This window comes from Dermacentor silvarum, chromosome 1 (genome assembly GCF_013339745.2).
Source record: "Dermacentor silvarum isolate Dsil-2018 chromosome 1, BIME_Dsil_1.4, whole genome shotgun sequence".
NCBI classification, from domain to species: Eukaryota; Metazoa; Arthropoda; class Arachnida; order Ixodida; family Ixodidae; genus Dermacentor; species Dermacentor silvarum.
Window position 1 is genome coordinate 391,895,805 of NC_051154.1, and position 27,101 is coordinate 391,922,905.

Genomic DNA, 27,101 nt, shown 5'->3' on the forward strand with positions numbered 1-27,101 from the left:
TAGCTTAGGCTGCGTTGCACAAGTTCATTTCGATGCTTTCTGTCTACATGCAAGCTTAACCTGTTCCATCTAGTAAGTGCGCAAACGGAACTTCATAGGCACGCTCTCTGCTTTTGCATCCCTCAGCCTAGCTCGTGTGCACAACCTGACATGGATCAGTCATGGGCATTAATTTCCTGCGTCGGTTTGCCGCCCGTTGCCATACCTACATTTGCCGTCAGGTCTTACCAGCCGTACAGCTCTCAGGTAGTTGACAAGCCATATCATGAGCAAAAGTGAGAGCACGGGAGACGACCTGAATGGCGGCTTCTTCACAGCTGCCATTTTTAATGGTATCGTGCCTGCAGAACCTGCACAAAAGTCGAACAGGGCACCTTAAATAAGCCGTTCAAAATTTTGCTGGTCGTTATACATTGGTTCTATAAAGAAGGTTGTGGTGCTCTTGGATCGATCTTCAAATAATCAAGCAGGTGCACTAATCAAGTCAGTGGCTGTAAATGAATTGGTCTTTGGCTTGACTTTGCTGTGAACAATTTCATGGCAACGGTACTTGCTGAAACTGAAATTTGTAATTGATTATACATGTCTTTAATATATATGCACTTCAAAAATATTGCACTCCTCTAAAACTTAAAACACTGACATAACTATTGTTTGTTGGGAGCAAAACACAAAAGAAGCACAACCTGCGTGTGCATATACCGTTGACATCAAGAAATACATCAGCAAGCAGCTGCATCTCACAATCGAAGAATGTGATAGAAGCTTCAGGTTCACAATTATCATGACTGGTGTTATCTTCATATTACCATTGTTTTCAGCTGTGATGTCAAGTATGTATGCTTTCAAACTACGTTTCTACGTTTCTGACATTCGCATACAATTCTCAAAGATGAAGTACTGTGCACCAGTATGAAACATATAAAGGTGACAAAAGCCATATTGCAAAACAACCAGGGCAGTCTGTGTCCAAAGCTGTTCATGTCTAGTGATGAGCTGCTCCCTAGTAGATTTATTTATTTTGTTTCTTAATTCAGAGGAATCCTCGCCAAACCTTACACCCCCACCCATGACCTCGACAACTGATGACGAAAGGAATGTGGCGATCCGCTGGCGAGACTCGCGTGCACATAACAGTGAGTATCCCTACTTGGATGCATGTATCAAAGCAGACTGACATGTGACATCTTCTTCGTTTGTCAAATAAAAGCTCTCATCTCGCCCTGCCTTGGTTAGCAGTCCATGGCGTCTCAGTGGTGATGGTGTTTTGCTGCTGCAGCTCCCAATGTCGAGGGTTCGATTCCAGGCCACCATGGCCGCATTCCAAATGGGACACAATATAAAAGACGCCCATGTGCTAATTATGCAACTGAGTGCAACGGAGTCTTCAACTTTAACATCTCTAATTGTCCCGGCATTTCTTTGGGATGTTGAACCAGATTATTCATTATAAAAGTAACGTTTCCAACCAAACATGTGTAGTTTATTACTTGTGGCACATTGGGGCCACCTCTTCTCCTTCCTTAGAAGTTAAAAGATGGATGGGGGTGGTGTGCAGTTGTAGTACAGAGAAATCTTAATATAATGAGCTTCAGGGGACAGCAGCAAATTGTTCGTTAATTTGAGGTCGTTACAGTTAAAGCCCCAGAATTAACCATTCCACCAATCAACCCATCAGTTGTCACCGTATGAACTAGCATTCCCGATTGGCAGTCAGCCTCTAGAATCTGTGCTGGAGTACGTGTACCTGAGTCATTTACTTGCAAGGGATCCTGATTATGAGAAGGAAATTCACTAACAAATAAAGGTGGGTTGCAGTGCATACGGTAGGCATCGCCAGGTCGTTATCGGCAGTTTACCGCTACCCTTGAAAAAAAAAGTGTGCAATGATTACATTCTGATGGCACTGACATCCAGAGTAGTAACATGGAGGTTAACAAAGAACCTCGAGAAAAAAATTACGAATCATGCAAAGAGTGATGGAACGAGAAATTATGTGACGTTTTAAGAGAGAAGACAGTGGTGTGGATTAAAGGGCGAATGGGGGTTAGCAGATATTCTACAGCTGACGTTAAGAATAAGAAATATACTTGGGCTGGTTACAAAATGGGTTACAAGATGGTTACAAAATGGGTGCCAAGAGAAGGAAGCGCATTTGTGGATGGCAGAGAATTAAAAGATGTGCAATAAAGTTGGAAAATTCGCAGCCATAACATTGGATCAGCTGGTGCAAGACGGGGGTAACTGAATATCGTTTGTAGAGACGTTTGTCCTGCAATGGACGTAAACATGGCTGATGAGTTTGCGCCATATGCAATAAATGTGGCATGAAGTCTCGTATGTTTATGTAGCAAAATGTGATGCAGTTATTACATAGCAGGTGTCTCAGCTGAGAACCTTCTTGCTGCCAACTGAGTGAAGTGCCAAATTTATGTGACAGGCTGTCACGGTACACTCCTTCATTCAAAAAGTTAAAGTGGAAAAAACTGAACTAAACGTGGTACGTCTCACACTGGATACGCAGCGATGCACAAATATAGCATCATTTGACATACCCTTCAGTCTACAGGTTGTTCTATCACACCTGCAAACGCTCCCGAATTTTTCGTAAGGTTTAGGAACTTCGGCTCGATCTACGATCTTACTGATGTTGCGTCAAGTTTTACGACAAATTAATTCTGTTCTCGGAAAAGTTGCGAAGTTAAAACATGGAGCAGGGCAGCATTGCAAAACAAGCATTCAAAAACTAAATTCTGATCATGCGGATATTTGCTCCGTCCTCTCGTGTTAGCGCAAGAGGCCATATGTGAGAGGGTGTATACATGCTTCAGACAGGTTTAAGATGAGTTCCTTAAGTTGGCCAAATCGTCAAGAGCAATGTCATTGCAACACCCGGCCACTCTGATATTTTGTGCGCGTTGCAAGTCTCTACTGTTCCAAGTTTGCTTCTGCTTGTGTTCTGTCTGAAGGTAAATCACGGTAAATAAAGTGTGAATGTTGCTACGAAATGTGTGTGCTCAAGGCATACATTTACAAAACTCTTGCAATACACACCCCCTGCTCCTTGTTATGCACACAGAGATTCTTATGAATTTTAAATGTTCGCTAACAATAATGCTTCCTCTCCTTGCTCTGTTGAATCTAGCGTCCCTCAAGGTTCCGTTTCAGGTCCACTACTATTCCTGATCTATATAAATGATCTTCTAGACAACATTAACTCTAGTATAAAGCTATTTGCAGACGAGTTCATTATCTATAGCGAAATAAATAACCTTAATGATACACTTGTCCTTCAATCTGACCTAAACAAAGTATCTGAATGGCGCAATAAATGGTTAATGACGCTTAAGATCGGTAAATCAAGTACATGACATTTTCGCGAAGCACTAATGCCTCAATGTCTTCAGATTACAGAATTAATGGCATCGGACTGGAGCGCGTGTCTGCATACAAGTATCTCTGTGTTTACATATCTGATGACTTGTCAAGGCATACTCACCTTGACTACATCATGGGTAATGCAAATCGCACTCTCGGTTATTTCCGACGCAATTTTTTCCAAGCTCCACAGCGCCTAAAATAATGCTTTACCAAACTTTCGTTCATCCGAAACTCAAATACGCGCATACACTTTGGGATCCGGCTTACTGCACTCTCATTCAGTTGATAAAATCCCTTCAGAATGAATCATCCTGTTATATTATGTTAAAATATTCACGTACTGCTAGCGTCTGACCGATGAAATCGTCACGTAACCTTCCTAGCCTTCAAACTCGGCGCAATATCTCGCGCCTTTGTTTATTCCACAAAGTGTTCCATCACGGTTCATTCAATCAGCAACTCATTGCGCAGCCAGTGTACTTATCCTCCCGTATCGATCACAGCAATAAGGTAGCTGTTCCTCTTTGTCGCACTGATATGTTCCTGCATTGTTTTATGCCGAGAACCTGTTCCGAGTGGAACCGCTTTCCCTCTTCCATCGCCACCTTAGCCAATGCATCATCATTCAAGACCGCTGTAACAGGTCATCTTTTAAAATGACTCGAATTTTTATGTTTTTTTTCTTTTTCTTTTATTTTCCTGCTTTCAGTGTCTGTTTATCTTATCGTTAACCTTATAGGCTTGAATGTTTTTGGTTGTTTGTAAACCATGTACCCACCCACTCTGTAATGCCCATTGGGCCCTGAGGGTATGATAACAAATAAATTAATAGGTTGGCAGGTACTATTGTACATGTATAAACTACTCTGTAGAAAGCGTTCTGGATAAAAGAGGAGCTGTACCGCAAAATGCTAAAAGTGAGACTTTTATGACCGCAACTTTGATTATTGTTTATTGTTTGTTATTGCATGTACAAAAAAGGACTTACATATTATATACAGCATCAGGAATTCCCAGAGTAAGAAACTACTTGCATTAAAGGACTGCCTGCCAATTACAAAAAGTATAGATGCATCATTTTTCTTTGCGCTGTACCTTTCGAACCTCCAAGAAAATCGTATACTGATCGGTGCTGCGAATAAGGATGCAAAATTTCCGGAAATGCTGAGTGGATGCAAAATTTTTTCTACTTATTCTTTCAGAAAACTTTCAAATTTTTTAGAACCCGCCGTGGTTGCGTGCTGGTTATGGTGTTGGGCTGCTAAGCACGAGGTCGCGGGATCGAATCCCAGCCACAGCAGCTGTATTTAGATGGGAGCGAAATGCTAAAACACCTGTGTACTTAGATTTAGGTAGACTATAAAAAACCCCACGTGGTCCCACTTCGGCTTGCCTCATAATGAGGTCGTGGTTATGGCATGTAAAACCCCTTAATTTAACCTAAATTTTGAGAAAAGAATGAAACTTCATTAAATATATTTTATTCCTTATTATTCCTGCAATCAAGAATAATTATACTTAAACACATGCAATAATTACGCAAAGAATATGAAGACAGTGGAATGAACACCTTGTTCTCTTCTGCAAAAGATGGCTAATTTAATAACACAGAAAAAGTTCGCTGTGTCAGTAACTCTCGCTAGGCACACTCCAATTGAAATTGGCCACGGATTGCTTCCATATTCAGATTTGATTGCACGTGGACGAGCTTTCGAACACGTTTACTTGAGAGTCTGGTGCAAAACTTGTTATAAACATTTCAAACACGGACAGTTTTGTTTACAACTGGGAGATGACAAAGTTATCTGCAGCAGTCTTGAAGCTATTCGATGTCAGCAGCTCATTAGTGCAAAGGCCTTGCGACCAGGTTGGTGGTTTCACATATTTGGCGAAGTCCCAGACACGAGACCGGAACCAAAACTCGGATGGCGTCCTGCATTCCGCCATCTTTGAAAGCTACACTGCGTTTTCAACATGAAACTGAAAGCGTATAATAAAGACACTGGAACACTCTGCTGCCATTTTATTGTCGTCATCGCTTCTAGAAATGTATGCTGCAGAGCAGAGCATGTACAACTGCATGTAGAAATTTTAATGATTTTTTCTACACTTTCTCTGTGCGGAAAAAAACGCAAAGAACGTTTTTTTCTCCAAATCCTGTTCTTTTTCGCAGCGCTTACATCTCTAGCTGTGAAACAGAAATGTCACTTGGTGATATATATCTGACATTGCAGTGAACGCGGCTGAACCACGTCACAGTGCTGAAAACTTCAGGCTTCCCTGTTCTGTGACCCTGAGGAGGCGACGAGCAACAAAGAGCATGTCTCCTGTTGCCTTCTCCGAATTCTCACCGATAAATGCGACAGAGTAAGTCGGAAATGTTACATTTTTTGACACGCAAGAAGGGAAATACTGCTGAATCAGTCTAGGTGGGTAGAATGTCTTTCTGAAATAGCAGAGGAAGCAGTGAAAGATGGCTTGAATGAAAGGTAGCAGTGTCACTTCTAAACTGCTGAAGCCATACATTAGACGTCAGTTTCACAAAGTGGATTCTAGTTATTTAAATAAATGAAAAACTTCGTTAAGTTCAAAACACTTAACATGTGCAACTTGCGTAATGTTTGTTCAAGAGAAAAAAGCTTTTATTTTCGCCTCTGTGGACTATGGAATTGCAAACAAGGGCTGCACAAAGATCTGTTTCAGATGGTCTGACAGATCCACTGGCAGTATCTAGTAGAGATGACAGTGTGCAATGTCAACAACCTGCAGCGACTATTATTGTAAAAAGAAAACAACCCTCCTTTAACCAATATGGCAGTCCGCTTTTAATGTATAAATACGGGAATAACTTTCCAAGCATTTTGAACAGAACAGGCTTCCTGCGTTTTTTTTTACCTATGTTTTTTCCTGAACTTAATTAGTAATTAATTGTGAGCCGTAGAGTTGACCACTTTGAGCATTTCAGTGCATTAGGGTGTATGAATTGGTGTTCGGGGATTGAAAGCCATGTCTAGCAGGACAAGCTGCATATATACTAACGCCGTTATGTTTGCAGGCTATGTACACTCGGCCACAAAATATTGCGGGGGGCGCGAGCGCGTGGCAAAGCGGTCCTCCTCTCCTTCTAGCGGCGCACCCCTGGTGTCGAGACCGACGCTTGCGCGCATGCGCGTCCCTTCGTGACTGCAAGCGTGCATGTTCCCGCGCTTGCTCGTTGCGCGCCGGTGATATCCGAGTGTAGTCGCGAGGTGGCGGCTTCGACGGGCATAACTATGTGAACAGTGAGCTGGCGTGCGTATAGCTGCGGCCGCTTTTTGTCGCGTCACGAGCGCGGATGCGTATCTCCCGGTCGCGAACGCAACAACGCAGTTCTCGTTTCTGCGGTGCGCCTTTTCGTGGCCAATCTTCGTTCCTTTTCTTTTTACGAACGGGGCATTCTCCCGCAGAAGAGCGTGGCAGAAAAGGCGCTCTATAAAATGATAGGCAAGATGAAAATGAACTTATTTCCGTTATATCGGCTAAGTTTTTTTGCCCGTCCAAGCTGCTACAGTGCCAATCACAAGAGGGGCACCTCGCGGCGACACTGGGATATCGTCGGCGCGCAAGGAACAAGCGCGGAAACATGCACGCTTGCAGTCACGAAAGGACGCGCATGCGCGCAAGCGTCGGTCTCGACACCAGGGGTGCGCCGCTAGAAGGAGAGGAGGACCGCTTTGCCACGCGCTCAGCGCCCCCCGCAATATTTTGTGGCCGAGTGTACGCGTAGTCATATGCACTCACTCATCAGTACTCGCTGATGTCTCTACAATTGATCACGAGCACTCACTCACGTTCATAGCCACATCTGTTCACTCTACCTATACCCACTCACCCTCATACTTGCGTCAGCTTCCACTTACTGCCACGCATTCAGATGCATATTCGCATCCAGTCACAAGTCTCTCATGCTGATACAGTAGAAACTCGTTGATACGATTTCCCAGCGCCAACGTTCACGATCGAGAACACACAAAACGACCCAGTAGTGTTAGGCTTAATTTTATCCAGTTCGTGTGTTCCCGGAAAACACAATATTTCAGCACCAACACTCAATAGATGGCCAAATTGCAATCGTATGATACGTTTACCGGCCGCAAGATCTCGTGTAAGCTAGAAAAGGCGCGTGGCTATGGTGTTGGGCTGCTAAGCTTGAGGTTTCAGGATCAAATCCCGGCCACGGCGGCAGCATTTAGATGGGGGCGAAATGCAAAAACACCCTTGTACTTGTAATCGAGAGTTCGACGGAAGCCCATCTTGTCAGGACGATACATGACAAAGAAAGACGTACACCGACCAAACAAAACTGTAAAAGCAAGATGTTTCGTCCCAAACGTTTAGAAGCCGAAACGTCTTGCTTTTAAAATTTTATTTGTTCGGTGAACGTCTTTCTTTGTCAGCGATGCACTTACATTTAGGCAGACGTTAAAAAACCCCAGGTGGTCCAAATTATTCGGGAGTTCCCCACTACGGCGTGCCTCATTGTCCGATGGTGGTTTTGGCACGTAAAACCCCATAATTTGAGTTTCATGAAAAGGCGCGAGACATGCACTATAGGTGCCCGTCTCACCTGAAAATGTCGGCGCACAGTTAGTTTCTTGTTCTGGTACCAGCATATCTCCTCCCAGGTCGTCGCATGCCACTTTCACTGCTATCACGGTAACCCTATTCGATACGCATCATCACCTATCTGTTTTTCAGCTTTTGGGATGTAGGGCCGTTAGAAACGTACTGCACGCTTTTAGTAGGTGATAATTCAAACGCGCCGCCATTACCTGCGGCAGGCGGCGCGATTTTAGTTTCACATTTTGCTCCAGTGGCAGCGCCCACCAGCTTGATTTTGTTTCGGTTTTCCTTCGCCGTTTTAAGACACTACACAATAGTAAAACAACGAAACGCTTCTGAAGCCACCAAAGCCCCACCATTTTGACGCGCGTCGGCGCCTCATGCTGCAACGATTTGTGCATCGGAATAAAAAGGCGGAATAAAACATTCTTACGAACTTCATTCGTGCAAGCCAGCGCTTTGAGACTTTTGGCATGTTAGCTGCATCAGATTGGAACAGTTTACACATAGAAACTCAGCACGTGCATGTTCTGTCTGATGATAAAGATAGAAGTTACAGGACGCATTCGTCGCCACAATTGGCTGCGGGTTTCTCATCGCATTGTGACGCCGGTGCACATTTCTACAATGTTGAGCGAGTGTGATTCAAGAGATTTTAAAGGGTACTGACTTGATATTTTTGACTAATTATTTTTCCTTTTTTATTGTTTGCTCTAAATGAAGGTCCTATAGTGTTAAACTCTAGAAAAAATCCGGCGTCCTTCTGCGAACTCGCAGAATCACATCCAAATCGGTAAGCAAAGCAACTTTGAGACAGAACAAACTAACAAACAAGAGAAAAATCATGACCCATTCCGCTCTGTGAAGCTGGATCACCAGTGAAGCTGTTTAGCACACAACACAGACAAGTCACAGAATTTTAAGCCACAGCACGAACACATTTATTGTCTTGATCGGTGGACGTTTGGTGTTTGTGGCCCTCCGGCGCCGATTGCACTCTTGCATCTGTTCTTGCCATCGCTCTTCATAGGCGCGTTGCTTCTCCAGAGTCCGGACTATACGCGGCCTCAGGAGCCATTACAACCGACAGAAGTAAAATTGAAAATTAAGAACGGCAGCTTTTCTTTGTGTTTTGTTTATATACCGCCACCACGGGAGAGCGGAAGGAAAGGAAACTAGATACGCAAGCACCTGGTACGCCAACAAATAAAGGGTGGTGCGAACGTAGACATGGCCAACGCGGCTCGCATCACGGCAAATCTCTGAGAATCCTTTATTACCTACCTCGAAAACTACTGATCTTGAAAAGGGGCCTATTGATAATTGATCTATTCAAAATTCATATCCGAGAAACACCGACAACCCAGCTGTGGAATAAGACGACAACAAACACGCGAACAGTGGCACACGCACGTTCGCACGGGACTTGAGGTTTCGCTTACACACAAAAAAAAATCCACGGAACCCTAGCCATAAACAGCTTCGCTGTAAAAATCGGGACAAGCCTCAGAGCACCGTGAATAATAGCTTCTCTACAGCCATTTTGATTTCGTTTCCCAGGAGGATACTATATCGTGACATCACCACACAGTATTTGGTCACGTGGGAACAGGATGTGGTAAAGTACTGACACTCGCTCCAGCTCGCTCAGCCATCCGATATGCTGCTGCATCGGCCCTCTCAATAAGTAGCAGAATACGAGCCTACCAAGCGAGCCTTAGCGAGTCAGAACGTCACAATGTTCTGCTACCAATTACCGCGTCGTGACGTCACAACACAGTGCATTGGAATCTCATTGATACGATTCTGCGTAATATGTTTTCAGGATAATGCATTTCATTTTGTTTCCTGATAATACGATTTGGTTGGATAATAGGTTGGATAATACGATTTTCGGATGATACGCTTGATTTTCTGGTTCCCGTGAAGATCTGATATTTGAGGTTGCACTTTATACTTATGGAAACAAAACAAAAACTGGCTGTAGAAAAGCGATTACATTGAATTATTATGGGCACTCTGAGGCTTGCGACTATTTTTTCTAGAGTTCAGACCTCTGGGACTTGCATTTAGTGCAAGAAATGAATAGTTGACAAACCATGTTAGTACCTCTTTAATGCTCAAAAAGGTTCCACTTTCTCTGCAAGGTATATCATGCTTGCTAAGGAACTCGTCCGTCGCTGAAATCTGCAGCGCGTTTCCGGTCCTAATGCGACATTTTGCTTTGCTGGATTGTGAACACTTCGGATACATTGATTCCCACAGCTCGTTGGATATGCATAATTTTCTTGCCAACGAACAACTTGCTTCAAGAGAGAATTGCGATTAAGTGACCGCATTCCTCTAGCGCAATTGAAATCACTTGTGATGAGAAACGGTGTGACGAAGCATAAGTCGTCACAATCCTTCACTGCCACCGATGAGCAAAACAGCACCTGAACATTGACATTATGACAAAGCACTATGGATACTGCCTTTTGTCTGTACAAGCTGCAGTGAGGCGTTATTTTTTTGTCGGAGTGTAGTAGACCAGATAAAGCAGAGATGTTTGTTTGAAGATATTATCATCAGTTATCGTAATCTGACTACAGTTGACACTCCTTAAAGTGGTGCCCCGGTCAACACTGCGGTGTCCTCATTGCAGGCGCGTGGAACTAAATCCCGCCCAAGCCACAGAAGATGAAGCAGAAGAGTCCGATGCCGACGAAGGCCCATGGAACACTGCATCGTGCAGTGGCAGAGCATCGACTGTTCCAAAGTTTATGAGCCCGGACATGACAGCTTATCCGCGTCTCATACGGGAGGATATCGCCAAGTGCTACGATGCGCACAGGGAATGGCCATCCTCGCTGATGGACTCTCCCGCAAGCACAGGTAAACACGAAGACACCATCAATTGTGTTGGGCATTTTAGTATCTTGTAAAGACAGCGAGAGAGTCTTAGTATTAAGCAAGCGAGGAATGGCAGTAAATGTTGTCATTTTGATGTGCTTTTGTTACACGTATTCAGGGGTGTCTTGTGCCCAAAGTATATTATACACCCAGAAAACTTGTTGTCCTCGAGCGTTATGCATGAGCATGTGGGAACAGAATGAACACAGTGGTTTAACATGTTTATACAGTTCTGTTAACTCACACCTGATGGGACCAATAAAATTGGCTGAATTATCCAATGATAAACAAGAGGTACATGGGCGATGCCGGCTCTTCCATGAACTATCGATACTCCCCGGTATTGCACTGGCGTTCTGAGTTTCAGTGCACACACGATTAAAACAGCGGCTCTTCCATCAACTATCAACACTCAAGTGAGCGAGCGCATTGTATGCAGTAGGTAGGTAGTAAAATTTATTGTGGTCCGGAAGAATCTTCACCCCGTTTTTATAGGGGCAAGACTACGGGGCACTCCCACGTAGGGACGGGAAGGCCAAGCCTCAGCGCCGCATCGTGGGCCTTCTGGACAGCCCGGAGTTGATCAATCCATTCGTGGCTCTTGACCAATTGTAAAGGCGTTTATTACTCACAGGCGTTAGGGCCAACCGTTGGGTCAGTTCAAGGAACCGCGAGCGCGAGTGGCGTAGTCCGAGCGATGCGCTGGAGAGACTGACCCACTAGACAGCGCTGGTATAAGGATGCCCCACTGCATCGTCCCTCTTCTTCACTACAATTACCCCGGGGACGAAAAAGGGAGCCGTCCGGCGACCTAGCAGTTCGTCACTATTAGTGGGTCATAATACGGTTTGAGGCGCTCGATGTTGACAATGTCGCCTCCGCGACGGCGCATGTCTGACGATTGTTCAACGGGCTCTATCACATATTTGACGGTGGATGACGGTGGATGCACGCTCGACGATGCGGTAGGGACCTTCATACTTTGGCATTAACTTGTAAGACAGACCAGGTGCAGCGGAAGGAACTGAGAGCCACACAAGCGCTCCAGGAAGAAAGGTAGGCGCAGAGGTCGTGTCACCGCGAGTGTTCTTCTGGCGCTCTTGGTCTTTGGAGGTAAAGGCCAGGGCGAGATCGCGGCACTCTTCAGCATGTCTCACCGTATCAGAAATGGGCGCACATTCAGACGCGTCGGGCCGGTATGGTAGTATTGTGTCGATGGTCTGCGATGGGTGCCGGCCGTACAATAAGAAATATGGCGAAAACCCAGTAATGCTCTGCGTAGCGGTATTGTACGCGTAGATGACGAAGGGCAAAATGGCGTCCCAGTTCGTGTGGTCGGAGGAGACGTCCATTGAGAGCATGTCACCGAGCGTACGGTTCAATCGTTCCGTGAGTCCATTGGTTTCAGGATGTTACGCCGTTGTTTTGCGATGAACAACGTGGCACTCTTTGAGAACAGCTTCTACTACTGCGGAAAGGAAGACCCGTCCGCGGTCACTGAGTAGCTCCTGGGGTGGCCCATGACGTAGGATGAATCGACGAAGCAGGAAGAAGGCAACGTCGCGCGCTGTAGCTGCCTGAAGCGCCGCAGTTTCAGCGTATCGCGTAAGATGGTCAACTGCTACAATGGCCCAACGGTTTCCAGCCGAAGTCATAGGAAGGGGCCCGTACAAATCTATGCCGACGCGCCCAAAGGACCGGGTGGGACAAGGTAAAGGTTGCAGCCCAGTTGGCGAGAGGCGGGGTGATGATTTCCAGCGCTGACAATCGGGACAAGAGCGTACGAACTTTTGAACGTAGCTGTACATCCCTCGCCAGTAGTACCGCTGTTGAAGGTGCTGGTATTTCTTGAAAGCGCCAGCATGGGCACACTAGGGATCGGCGTGGAAAGCTGCGCATATTTCGGAACGCAGGCTGCGAGGCACTACTAACAACCACTGGCGACCGTCTGAGCTGTAATTGCGCCGGTGAAGCAGGTCCTAGCGAATGACGAAATGGTGAGCTTGACGGCGCAACGCGCGGGTTGTCGACCTGGTAAATGGATCCGAGAGCCAGCCTATAATGGACGCAATCTAGGGGTCCTTGCGCTGCTCGGAAGCGATGGAAGACACAGTCAACCGAGATATATTGTTGTCAGCCAAAGGAGAGCGCGAGAGGGCATCGGCGTCCGCGTGGTGTCGCCCGCTGCGGTAGAGTACGCGGATGTCGTAGTCTTGCAGGCGAAGTGCCCAACGTGCAAGACGGCCGGACGGATCTTTCAACAACGCCAGCCAACATAGTGCGTGGTGGTCCGTGATGACATCAAATGGGCGGCCATACAAATATGGCCGGAACTTAGCCCAGATGATGGCGAGACATTTTTCAGTCACGGTATGATTATTCTCGGGTTTCGTAAGCGTTCGGCTGGCATAAGCAACGACATACTCAGGGAACCCTTGCTTGCGTTGCGCGAGGACAGCGCCAAGGCCAATACCTCTGGCATCTGTGTGTACCTCTGTAGGGGCCGTCGGGTCGTAGTGGCGCAAAATTGGGGGGAAAGTCAGCAAACGACGAAGACTCGTGAACGCCTCGTCGCACTCTGATGACCACGAAGTGTGGAGCCCGTTGCTCCCTAGGAGCTTCGTCAGGGGCGATACGATGGCGGCGAAATTCCGAATAAAGCGCCGGAAGTAGGAGCACAGACCGATGAAACTGCGCAATTCTTTGATAGACGTTGGCTTGGGAAACTCGGCAACGGCGCGAAGTTTGTCGGGGTCTGGGAGAATGCCGTCCTTGTATACCACATAGCCAAGTATCGTGAGTTGCTGCGCAGCAAATCGCCACTTCTTTATGTTTAATTGTAGGCCGGCGTTCGATAAACAAGTCAAAACACGCCGAAGGCGTTCGAGGTGCGTGATGAAGTCAGGCGCGAAAACGACGATGTCGTCAAGATAACACAAACATGTGTGCCACTTTAAGCCTCGCAGAACTCTGTCCATCATGCGCTCGAACGTCGCGGGCGCATTACAGAGTCCAAAAGGCATGACGTTGAACTCGTACAAGCCGTCGGGCGTGATAAAGGCTGCTTTCGGCCGATCGACTTCTTCTATAGGCACTTACCAATACCCGGAGCGCAAATCCAGAGATGAAAAGAACTCGGCTCCTTGCAGGCAGTCAATTGCGTCGTCTATGCGTGGCAGGGGATAGACCTCCTTGCGAGTGATCTTGTTAAGCCGGCGATAATCGACGCAAAACCTGACTGAGCCGTCCTTCTTTGTAACAAGGACGAAAGGCGAAGCCCATGGACTTTTCGAGGGTCGAATTACTTCGCGCCGAAGCATGTCGTCGACTTGCTCATTAATGGAACGACATTCGCTGGCAGAAACGCGATACGGGCGTTCTCGCAATGGTGGGTGAGAGCCAGTGTCGATGTGATGCGTTACAGATCTCAGTGACGGATTGCGGATTCTTAGCGAGCAGCATGTTGAAAGCAGCGTCCTCGATCCCTTTCATAACGTTTCTGATTCTGTCCGATTCTGACATCGTCGCGTCCACGCGCTTAAACAAGTCCAGGATATCTTCGATGTAGCTCGTGAAGGACTCGGCCGGCTGTTGGGCTCGTTCTCGCAAACGGGATTCTGCTCGCACCTTGCGCGCAGCAGGACGGCCAAACACAGCTAGTAATAAGGTCCTGAACACAGACCATGTCTGAACTTCCGTCTCGTGGTTGTTGTACCAGAGGCTTGCCACGCCGGTGAGGTAAAAGAGCACGTTGCTGAGTTGCGCGGCATTGTCCCATTTATTGATGACGCTTACTCGCTCGTACGTGGACAGCCAGTCGTCCAAGTCGGTGTCGTCGGTGCCGCTGAAAACAGGAGGCTCCTTGTGGCGAGGTAGACCAGAGCTCACGACGGAGGGTGCAGGAGGCGTTTGTTGAGACGTCGGCTGAGATGCGCCCTGAAGAGAAGGTACGGGATCGTAGCTCCAGGATGCGTTTGAGCGTAGCACTCTCCACCACTTGTAAAGGTGTTTATTGCTCACAGGCGTTGGGGCCAACCGTTGGGTCAGTTCAAGGAACCGTGAGCGCGAGCGGCGTAGTCCGAGCGATGCGCTGGAGAGATTGACCCACTCACTAGACAGCGCTGGTATAAGGATGCCCCACTGCATCGTCCCCCTTCACTACACAATGAGTAAAATGCAGTGCAAATTTGTTCATATTGAAAAATCTTTCTGAACAAACACACGGAACATCCCAATGCTATGGTAGAACCGTAGAGAAAACATGAAATTGTAAGCATGCTGTAGCATCCCTGACGTACAATTTGCCCTCTCCCCTCTCCATAGCGCGCGCGTCCATACGTGGACCACGCTCCGTATCAAGGAGGTAATCTGTAGCAAATGCAAAGCGCAAGCCGATGCAGTTGGTGCCGTGATGCACATCGTGTTCCCGCGCTTTTAGTGTTTGCGGTCGCTTAATCTCATGTTTCCGAGTACAGTGTTCGTTCGCGCTGTGATGCAGTGTTCTTGGTCATCGAGCGAGATGTGTTCCCGTTTCCCTGAGCGTGCCTGACACCGATAAAATTGCTAACCTTACTTTATGTAGTTGTCTCTGCTATCGTCATGAATGCTCCACCTTCGTAGCAAAACTAACTTTTTTGTTTTGCTCAGGACGAATGTGCGTATCTTTCCACACTTTTTTGTGGGCGCCATCTGATGACAGCTGTGGGCACTAAGTGCAATCTGCCATGGCGTCCAAGATTTACGGTGCCATGCGACGCAACACATGCAAATCTCTCGTGCCATTATCCACACCGATGCATTGTACTGGAGGAATCCGCACCACACGCGCTGGCACTCATAACCGCGCTATTATGGCCCAACGTTCTTGCACTTTGTAAGTGCTTACTGACCAGATAATATCCACCAGGAATGCTGTGGAAATTTGCCTGGAAATCGCAAGTGCAGTGCGACAGTTTCCAGTAAGATCCATTTCTTTGACAGAGATGCTCGTGGTACTTCTCTCATATGCTGCTGCTTTGTTTTTTGCTTTCACAGTGTCAGCGGCGTCAGATGAACACAATGTTGCCTCTTCACCAACTGCCGCAATTCCTGTGGCATCTAAATTGACACCGGACGAGGACTTGGCAAGATTGTCTGCGTACAATCCCAGTCCGATTTTCAGGCCAATGCTGGATATACCTCACCGCCTGAGCACCGTCATGGAGTGCACAGAAACCAGCATCAAGGGGAGCCCAACAACCGCACATGTGAGATGGATTCTTTTGGCTCTTGATGTGTCAAACTTCCTTGCATCTGATCACTGGCAGCTTACTTCTATTTTTGTAAAGTGTTGTAGTTATTGCATTATACAGGTAATACCATAACACATGGGGCAGAAACTTGGAGGTTATGAAGCTTGAACTTAAGGATTGCACAATGATCCATGAAACAAAAGATGTTGGACGTAACGTTGAGAGACGGGAAGGCAGCAGTGTGGACTAGAGAGCAAAGAGGGAGTAGCCGATATTTTAGTTGACATCAAGAGAAAGAAATGAAGCTGCGCAGGCCATGTAATGCATGGAGTGGATAACCTGGCGTCTATTAGTTACGTAATGGGTGCCAAAGGCAGTGAAGTCCAGTGAAGGACGCTGGAGAATTAGTCGTTCGATGAAATTAGGAAATTTGCAGGCATAACTTGGAATAAGCTACTGCAAGATAGAGGTAACGGGAGGTCGCTGGTAGAAGCCTTCATCCTGCTGTGAACATGAAAAAAATTATGGAGTTTTACGTGCCAAAACCACGATTTGATTATGAGGCACGCCGTAGTGGGGGACTCCGGAAATTTGGACCACCTGGGGTTCTTTAACGTGCACCTAAATCTAGGCACACGGGTGTTCTCGCGTTTCGCCCCCGGCGAAATGCGGCCGCCGTAGCTGGGATTCGATCCCGCGACTTCGTGCTCAGCAGCCCAACACCATAGCCACTGAGCAACCACGGCGGGTCCTGCTGTGAACATGAAAATAGTCTGATGATGATGAATCTATTACACAACCTTCGTACAAGTAATTATAAGCTTGTGCATGGAGTTTGTGCAAATGTTGCACACTGATACAGTAGTTTTAAAGTGCTAACCATGTGATGCAAGCATACTTCTCTAACCTTATATTATCTTTACTGAGACCTTTGTGTTCAATATGTAATATTATAAGTGATACTGATAAAGTTACAAGTAATACCCGTGGAACACAATCAGACATCAAAAGATCTGGACAAAATTTTGATAAAGGACTTGTTTGCGTCACCTTGTAAAAGATGTTTCTACTACAGTGAACTGGATGAACTCGCTCACTCGATACATATGAATATAGATACAGTAATTTTAATTGATCATTTGAACTGCTCTGGTGGTCCCGTCAAGTCCTCTGTATTTCAATACAAAAAACTCTCGTGAATTTGAACTCCAAAAACCACACAAACCACGCAACAGTTATTTCGAACAAATTCGCACTCCCATGCGCCGCTTTTTGGACAAACCCAAGCCAATAGCGAAGGTTCGATGCTTCGCTAGCTATCGTAACGTCATGTATCGGAAAAAATAATGAGGAAAGAACCACTGAAAGCCAAGACCAAACTGGACCTAGCAGAGCATCGCGTGTCCTTTTTTTTTCATCCGGCTTAAAAGTAACAGTAAGGGCTGAAGCCGCTTTATCACGTAATCTCCAACATTGAGCAGATGGCAGTACGGCACAATCAAAGCGCCACCCTTCTCGGCTCAACTTCGCCCGTTTTCTCTCACACCTACTGAAAACGGTACTCGGTATCTTATCGCACATGGACTTTATGCAGTGACAGAGGAAAGATAAGATTTTTATTAATGCAAACCCAGCGACGGTATTGGGTTTGTGTGCTGTACCACATAATTGATCCGGTGCTATATTTAAAGGGCTCTCCCTTGTTTGCACTTTGTTTTATTCAAATAAAATTCCAGTCCCCATGGAGTTCTAACTAACGAGATTCTTCTGTATATTGAGCACAAGAAATGTATTGCTGTGTGGTAGTGCAGTAATCTTGAATCAGTTTTAGGGCCACTCCGCGAACTCTGTAGTATGACAGTTTATTAAATAGAATGGTGTGTTCAATGGAGTCGAAAGCTTTTCTAATATCCAGGAAAACACCAACCGTATATAGTTTGTTCTCAATGTTGCTGAGGAGCTTTTCTTTGATGTTTGCAAGTGCCATTTCAGTAGATCTGTGTTCACGGAAGCCAAACTGTTGGTCCATAAGGGCGTGATTTTTATCTAGCAATTTAGTTAATCTGCACTTTAGGAGTCGTTCCAGCACTTTTGAGAAAAGAGGTAGTATGGATATCGGTCTGTAATTATTTAAATCAGCGACAGAGCCTCCCTTATGCAATACAATCACTTTGGCAATTTTCATAGAATCGGTAAAGATGCCATTTGCAAAAGCACTGTTACAGATATCGCATAATGGAGTCGAGACAGCATCAGCAACAGATATGATTGGTGCTGCCTTTATGTCATCAGTCCCGGCTGCAGTATCCTTTTTCAAAGCCTTAAGAATGGAAAACACTTCTATTTCGGGGCAAGGTGATAGGAAAATGGATGACTCGTGGTTTAGAAAACTTTCAGATGCCAGTAATGAAACACTAGAGTGGGATGACCCACCAGCAAGTTAAAAATGATGATTGAATTTATTGGTCTAGGAAGTTTCACTGTTCTCAGTATCATCACAGGTTAGAGTATTCGGGTTTGTGTTATACCGGGTTCCTTTTAACCTGCGAACTGCATTCCATACTTCCTTTCGATTGTTTGATTTCGTGGAAAACATATGTTCATAATACCTTTTTAGAGCTTTTTTGAGGTCTGAAGTACTAATTATTTCTTATTTTCTTGTATTCACTTAGTATAGCAGTATACCTGTCAAATAATTTGTCACGTTTCTGCATTCTTTTGTACATCTCTTGAGGTACCCATGGCTAGCCTAGCTTTCTTGTAGGTCCTTATTTGTTTAATGGGAAAGCATCATCATAACACGACTTATTATCTGAATAAGCGTATCATACGAAATATTCGGATCATTTTCACTATACACTTTAGACCAGTCTGTGTTCTCTATAACTGAGTGAAAAGCACTCATATTCTCATCGTTAAAGTGGAGACAGAAAGAAAGCTGACATCAAAAACGCCTTCTTTTGTTTTCATGTCGTGGCAAAAAACAAAATACTGGCAAACGATCGCTTAAATCGGAGGTGAGAATTCCCGAAAAAACATCATTTGGATCGTGGTTCGTTATGCATATATCAATGATTCAGAATTTAGCCGTTATTCTGGTTGGCGAAAAAATTGTGTTAATGCAAATCTAAGAATGCAGTGCGTCAATGAATTGTTGAGTGTGAGCAGTAGGTGATAATAAGTTAATGTTCATATCGCCAATCAAGACAACTGGGAGGCTCAGATCAGAGGCATATTCCAATATTTTGGTTACTGAACTGAATGAATTCATCAAGATCACCTGAAGGGGGACGTTACACTGATGCAATTAGAGATTTACAACATTTTATTTACAAAAACAAAGAAGCCTTCAACTACATATTGTTTCTCCACTCGACTAACCAACGCGAAGTCACGAACAAACGAACGTTCTGAACGTCGCCAGTCGTGTCGGACTCTGGCCTAGCGTGGCAAAGGACGTTGGCCTGCGTGGTTCTGACGCAGCGTTCCGCAGAGACCCGCGTGGCACGGGACGCGGTCTGGGCCCGTCGACTGTTGTGCCGCTGACGTGGCCTTGGCGATTGCCTTTGTGGCACGGGACTGCAACTGGTTACGTCTGCGTGGGGCTGGACCGGGGCCGCGGAACACAGCCACGGCGACGCAGTCGGGGCTCAGGAGCTGGAGTTGTCGCTGGCTAAATCACGAACGTCCCCTCCCCGGTCCGTGGTCCCCGAAACTTCTGCCTCCCGTCTCCTGAGCACAGCTGGAGATGCAACTGCTTCTCGAACCCGTCAGCAATGCCAGCTCATTTCCGCCTGTATCTCCTTTTTTATTGCGATAACAATTATATGGACACTTCAACCGGATTTCTGTCGTCACCGTTGCCGTCGCCGTGAGCTTCCGTATAAAGTCCAAGGGCGATAAAATTGTCGCTGCGCACCATATGCGCGAGCGAAAGCGCGCGCGGGACGTGCGCTATCACGGAGAGCGAACGCACGGCAGAAAGCAAACGCGACCGTCACGCGAAAGGCCGTGGGGGTATGGCAGTGAGGGAAGCAGGGCGACGCTGTGCTCCGGCACCAAAGGCGTATCTTGCAACCGAGCGTAAGGGGAACTTGCCACTCAATCTCCCACGGGAAAGCAAGAAAGCGGGAAGGCAGCGCGGGAGGGAGAGGGGGGGGGGCGCAGCTTCTACTCTGCCAACAACTGCGCTCGTACATTGCCCGCGGCTGTGGCGGTCACCCGCACCGCCTGTTATCTCCGCATGGCTCTGACCTTTGTATGCGCTGTGTATTCGCCGCTCAGTTTCCGTTGAAGCGATAGACCGCACGAACCTTCGCCCGCTGCGGCAGCTGCGCTTACTGCCAGCGTTTTGACAGTCGTCTTCGGTCATTCAGTGTGATCTATTCGTGTTTTTGTGCGCGCTGAAACCACGCTTGTTAATTCAGTTAGTAAGCGAATGGGTCCAAGTTTATGCAGCCGATAAAACTACTATACCTACTCCGAATAGCTCTCTACTAATTTGCTATCGCAATTGATGCTTCGCCTTTGGGGTGAAATTGCGACATTTTTTTATCCAGCGGCCGCGGGCGAACCATCAATTGCGATAGCATATTATTATAGAGAGCTATACAGAGTAAGGATAGTAGTTTTATCAGCTGTATAAACTTGGACATGCAGCAGCAACGGCAACGCGCACAACTGTTATCGATGCCGTCGGCGTTTTGCCCGCGTTCGCACCGAACGCGCGCAGCATTGGCGACTGTAGCCGGTGCCTCTCGGGGCGGCTCGGAGGTTTTCGGCGAGAAAAGAACGTGACACGCGTCGAGCAAAGTTGGAAGCCTTTACCACCTTCTCGCCTCGCAACGTTTTATTGCGATAGCAATTATATGGAAACTCCAAAGCGGATTTCTGGCCTCGGCGTCACCGTCGCCGTAAGGTTCCGTATGACGTCAATGGCGATGAAATCGTCGCCGTGCGCCGGATTCTTTATGTGCGAGTGAAAGGGCGCGAGGAACGCGGGCTTTCACGGGGAGTGAACGCACGCCCGAGAACAAACGCGTGTTCTGCGTCGTGCTCCCTGAAGGGCTGCAGAATTAAGCGTCTCTCTCCTCCTTTACAATCACCATATATAGAGAGCAAACGCGACTTCTTCCGTCACGCGAAAGGCCGTGGGGGGCAACGGGAGGGAGGGGAGGCGACGTCTAACTGCGGCACCAAATGCGTATTTTTATAAAAACGTTGCGAGGCGAGAAGGTGGGTAAGATTCCCGACGCTGCTCGACGAGTGTCCCATTCTGATCTCGTCGAAGACCTCCGACCGCCCCCAGAGGCACCGGCAACAGTCACCAACGCCGCGTGCTTTCGGTGAGAACGCGGGAAAAACGCCGACGGCGGCAACAGTTCTGCGTGTTGTCGGTGCTGCTGCATGTCCAAGTTTATACAGCTGATAAAACTACTATCCTTACTCCGTATATCTCTCTACAAATTTGCTATCGCTATTGATGCATCGTCTTTCGGGTGAAACTTTGACAACTTTTTTCTTCATTTCTTCTTTTTTCTCTCGCGCTTCATGTGCTTCTCGCCTGTGGGTCCCTTCTCTGTTTCTTCGGCCGGCGTCTTCGTATTTTTTCACGTTATCACACATCTTGCCTGTGACTCATGACAGTCTGTAAACATAAAAATGGTCTGTAATGTCGGCTCATAGGTACCTCGAAAGCACATCATCCCACATTAATAGAATAGCGTGTTAGAATCAGCAGATTCCTTGATTTACCTGTTTCATTCAATTTAGCCATTTCGTAAATGCTGCTTCATGTGTGTCCATTCTTAGCCAATCAGAATGGGGGTGTGCCACTGTGACCCAAGAGGTGCAGGATCCTTAAATGTAGCTAGATTTAGGTCATAGTTTTCTGTGCATACGCTTGTCGTCACCATTGCTCCCTCAATAAGCATCATACATCGCATTCATCCTGGTGACATCACTGTGTAGATGTCTCACACTGCATCCGCCTGATCTGGTTCTTGTACTTCAACATAACTTGTCAGCGGTGCAGTGCATAACCATAAAAATTTCACAATACAGTAAAACCTCCTTAATGCGTAGTTGGCGGGGAATATGGATCAGGTGCACACTAAGCAATGTACCAACTAACCAACCTATGCAGATGAGCGGCTATAGACTGCCAGCGAGAAAAGAACAGTCAGCTGAATTCTCACTCAAACACACGCGCAGACAAATTTAATTTGTGAGTAGGCAGCAAAAAATCTTTGATTTTAACTTGCCGCCGTGGTGGCCTTGCAGCAACGATGGCATCTTCAAATTCTGGAAGTGCGCGAGACAGTTTCTCCATCAGGCTCTACTTCTCCGTGAACGCCCTTATGGCAGTCAAAGCATGCTCCGTGTTGAATAGAGAAGGGCCATCATTCACTTCCACGTCATTCGCGACGGAAACACGTCTTGGTCACAATGTTTTAATGTCACTGTCGGTGGTGATTGCAGTCCGTGAAAGGTCCATGTGCAGCAATTTCACTATCTATCATCTATGCGCACTACATTTCGCCGATTGCGCACTTGTGTGGACCGAAAAATGAAGTAAACACTACACGCTAACCATTTGGCGTGCAGTAAGTGACTACGGCTTAAGCGGTGAGCCAATGCTTATTAAGTTCCATGGTGGTAGGGTTGGGGATTTATCCCGACTATATTTAATCCAGAATTACTTATTAAGCGGGTACGTGATAATGAGGTTTTCTGTATTAAAGTTGTGACCTCGGTGGTAAATGAACATAAACATTGCATGAGATAACATGTTGCATACGATGAAAGTAAGCACAATTTATTACGCACTGCTTGACTAAAGCTTCACTCAACATAGAGTACCATTTTTTAGCTCCTGTAGACCTTTGTCTCCAACGGCCGATGCATTGCTTTAGAATATTGTACCACATTAATTGATCAATTCCGGTGGTTCGAGCTAGCGTGCATTCATGTGTAGTGATCAGAGCATGCCACATCTGTTGCCATGTCCCACGTGTTCTCTCCGCAGGATGAAGACGAAGCAGGCATCCTGCATGAGCTGGAAAAGCTGATGGCTCTACTCAACGAGAAGCAGGCAGCTGGGGCTGGAATAACAGCCGCTTCTCCGCAAGCAACAGCAGAAGAAGCTGCCCGGCCCATCTCACCCATCCCCAGGTAGGACATCCTCAGCTAGGACAACTATTATAGTTAGCACAGCTCGGCATCCTAAGATACGCCAAAAAATCAGATGAGGAAGCAGAAAGAAGAAATGTGATAAGGTCAAGCATGGCAGTATGTGTCACATTTTCTGCATCCTTGTTTGCATCATGCAGTCCTATTCTTATTTAAGTTAGGACTCAGGGATAACAGATAGTAACAGTTGTGGCAGTTAAACAACCGCGAAGAACAAACATGGATTTTTTTATATTTCTTTTTTTGCTATTTCATTAGGTGCATGGGTCTGAACAAAATTAGTTTAGTAAATGCATGTTTTAGCGAACTCGTTTTATTCAGTAGATTGCTTTATTCAAAGTTTTTCATGTTCCCGTGTTAAAGGGGACCCTTAAACGCTTTAGTGAAGCCGATAATTGCAATTGAAGTTCAACTAGACTATTTAAGAAAGTACTTCGCCACTCAAGTACTACTTCAGTGCTTTCAGTAGAAGCGGAGGTATTGGCAATAAAAGATTGCTTTGATCCCCCTCGCAATGCTTCCGCTCCTTCTTCAATGCCTTGCACTGTGAAGGCACAACGCTCTGTCTACTGAACGTCACCATGGTGCACATTTCAAATTTGATTTTGCATGTTCGCGTAGACGCCAATACTTCCGATTTTGGTGCCTACGACGCACCAAACTCGGAGGCTTTCCCTCAACTTATGGTTGAGGTCAGGGTGCTCGCTTGCTGTGGCTACGCGCGCCTGTTTCCTCGCACCAAATGGCACGAGTAGTACATTTCCTTTCACACTTATCTCTGTGGCAATCACACAATTCCCCAGCATAGAAAGATATGTCGTCTTTCGACAGTACTTCGGCAGCGCGCACATCCGCTAAAGGTGCGGATATAGCCATATAGGCCGGATGCAGCGCAGTTATGCAGCGCAGCTGGTCCCCACGCTGCTGCGGCCCACGTTCAGCATGCCGAACTATACCAGCGACAAATTTTAATCGATCCGGGGGTCACCGGCGCGACGCATCCGACTTCGCCGGCCACTGTCTGGCATGCTGGAAATGGCCGAGTATTTTCGCACCTTCAGCGATAAATGCCGTACTCCAGACTTGTGTTGAAAGAATTTCAAATGTTACCAGGTTTGATCAGGATGGCAAGATACATGGTAGGTGTGCAGCTTGGAAAGCAGACGACCAGTTCCAGTCATATGTTGGCGCTCGTGACGTCTCCCACAGAGTCCAATCAGTGCAGGTGGTGCTCAGTGAACGGGCTCACTGTGGCATCCTGCGGTGGCCGCGGTATCAGACGCCACTGCATGCAACTGCACCGCAGTGCGTGTGCCCGCTATAACTGAACATTTCCTATGGCACAACAAGTCTGAAGTACGCACTCGCGCTCATGGGCTCCTCCTGTCTGGCGTTGCGACCGGGTGCAGACCAGCTTTGTCGTGCACCAGCTTTACGGACGGATACTAATAGCCACGTCCAGATTGCGCATTTTGAAACTCCTTTAGTAGCTCACTATGAAGGAATGTCGGCCAAGGCATCTAGCCAAGAGTTGCCAGGAGTGAGCACGTGATGGCAAGCGTACGTGGAGTCTGACCTTAAGTTTGGCATGGTTAGAGGCTAGTTAAGTGTTCAAAACTAACATAAGTTAGCGAGACCTGATGGCTACGCAGAATTGAACACGTTCCTCTAAAACAGGAACGAAAGCTCATTCCTCATTTCTTCCCAATCTTAAAACGAGTTCCCTTTGCAAGTTCCTTTAATCCGAAGCGACCGCGTTCAAACATTTGAATGTGTCATTACATTAACGTTACATTAGATTTTTTAGTTAAAATATAGTGTGAGATAATCCTGAGGCGAAAAAAGAGCAATTTAGAACTCACATAGAACTACGTATATTATAAGAATTTGAACATCGCCATCAGCGGATTATCTGGAGATAAAAAGAACCCAAACAAATGCTCCTAGACAAATTTTTAGGGAGCACAGAAAATACTCCAGACGTGTCTAACTTCAAAATTGGTGCTCGTCTATTACAAGTGCAACACATATGGCACTTTCCACTTCGGTCTTCAATGTCACAGGTAGGATACTGCGCTTTAGATATGAAAATGCAAAGTTACTCACATGCACCAATATAATTAAGTTGTTGCGCAGGAAACCGCATCAAAAGGAACAATACATAGGTTTTTATTTAATGCTGATTGAATATTGCAGCATGAGTTGAAAGAAAATGTCCAGAATACATATATCGCAACTTACTAAAGTCCCTTGTTTGAACTCGGCAAGAGCTTTCTCTCTTTGTTAGTGTCCGACAGACGAACCCGTTTTTCGACATAACTTTGTTGGCATTGTTGAAGAGCCGTTCCACACGAAGCGCTTGAAGGTACTGCCGTGTTGTACTTCAGAAAAAAGTTGTTCTATCCCTCGAAACTCATTTGGGGTACCGGGTAGTCAGCACCACATGTAACGCACCAGCACGTAATGGAATGGTTTGGTGCCCGAGCGAAGAGAAATCTTCGGCGTGGATGAGATGGCAACATCTGCGCTGGCTTGTTTGGTCACCGCAGCCAGCTTTGTCTTTCTGCTGATGCTCACCTGGTCTCTCATGGTACTGTCTAGGATCCTTGATAGCCTAAACCTTGGGGTTAGCAACTGACAAACAACGAGCTCGCGCTTTCCTTTGTGGTGTCCAAGCCTGCAATCCAGAACAATTTATAAGAAAAGCAACATATACAAATCAGTTGCTGACATTGCTTACCTGGCCCATCCGCCCTGCATGATGTGCTGCGTACATGCGTGCGTCTATTCAATGCCGTGGAACGTTTACAGAAGGAAAGCCGTTCCCTCTGCCGTTCCTTCGTAGACCTAACGAGTTACCATTACAGTTCCACCGACCCTTAACGGAACAGTGACGCTCCTCCCAAAAGGAACTCGTTCCAGAAATGGCGTTCCGTACAGCACTGCGGCTACGACACCAATAAGCAGTGTGACCAAAGTTTAATTCTTACGTAAGCGGCTGTGCCGAGCATGAACGGACGGCAGTCGACTTCTTCTGGAAGTGCCTAATTCTTATCGAAGTTCGAAACGCAGATTTTCAGTTACTTCAGCCTGCTTAGTAAACTGTGTCAATAAATATGCACAGTTCAAGTATACGAAGTGCTCTGATCCAAACTTATCCAAACTTCCTTCTTTACTGAGGCCAACTATGGACACTAGCAGCCGCCTATGGAAATCTTGCATGTGACGACATACGCAAGGTACCGGCACCTTTGAAACGGTTGACGAGAAGGCGTGTTTGAAAAGAGTGTGTTTGAGAAAAAGGGACTTGGTGCTCTGCTTGTAAGCTCCACGTGATGCGCACCATTGCAAGTTTGGCTGATATGTTACAGCAGCGTATGCTATCTGTGGAATGTGTTCTTTCTCCAGGGCTTAGGGTGGTTCAGGACCCCTTTAACTAGGACTCTTATAGCTGCTCCGCTTTTAAGGAAATACCACTTAGAATGAAGTCAAGTTTCTGGTCACTTGTTACAGCGAGGGTTATTCTCCTGGTAATTCTCCTGAGCACTTTGCCCTTTCTGTGTCTAATGGTGAGACGAACTGCGTAATTGATTTTTTTTCTTGCAAGTAAATTTTACAGATAGTCGTTTATGCTTATTAAGTGTACCTCGGAACAGACAATTTTTACTGACGCCACTGTGCTTGTCACTCGTAACGTAAACCGAAGAGCAGCACAATTCGTGCTGACGCATTGCTAAATCCGTCTGTGCCCTCGGTTCATCCATGCATTACTCGTGAAAATGGCCAAGAACAAGCTCAGTTTTT

At 46.4% G+C, this 27,101-nt stretch overlaps 1 protein-coding gene across 1 annotated transcript in view; it reads left to right on the plus strand.

The window, feature by feature from the left end:
- The window catches only part of LOC125943813 (uncharacterized), a 269,745-nt gene that overhangs the window by 232,295 nt on the left and 10,349 nt on the right, over positions 1–27,101 (plus strand). Inside the window, exons 2-5 of the mRNA XM_049663335.1 lie at positions 5,616–5,748; positions 10,628–10,857; positions 15,910–16,121; positions 23,134–23,279. Of these exons, the coding sequence (XP_049519292.1) occupies positions 5,616–5,748; positions 10,628–10,857; positions 15,910–16,121; positions 23,134–23,279 (721 nt within the window). The remainder of the gene's footprint in view (positions 1–5,615; positions 5,749–10,627; positions 10,858–15,909; positions 16,122–23,133; positions 23,280–27,101) is intronic.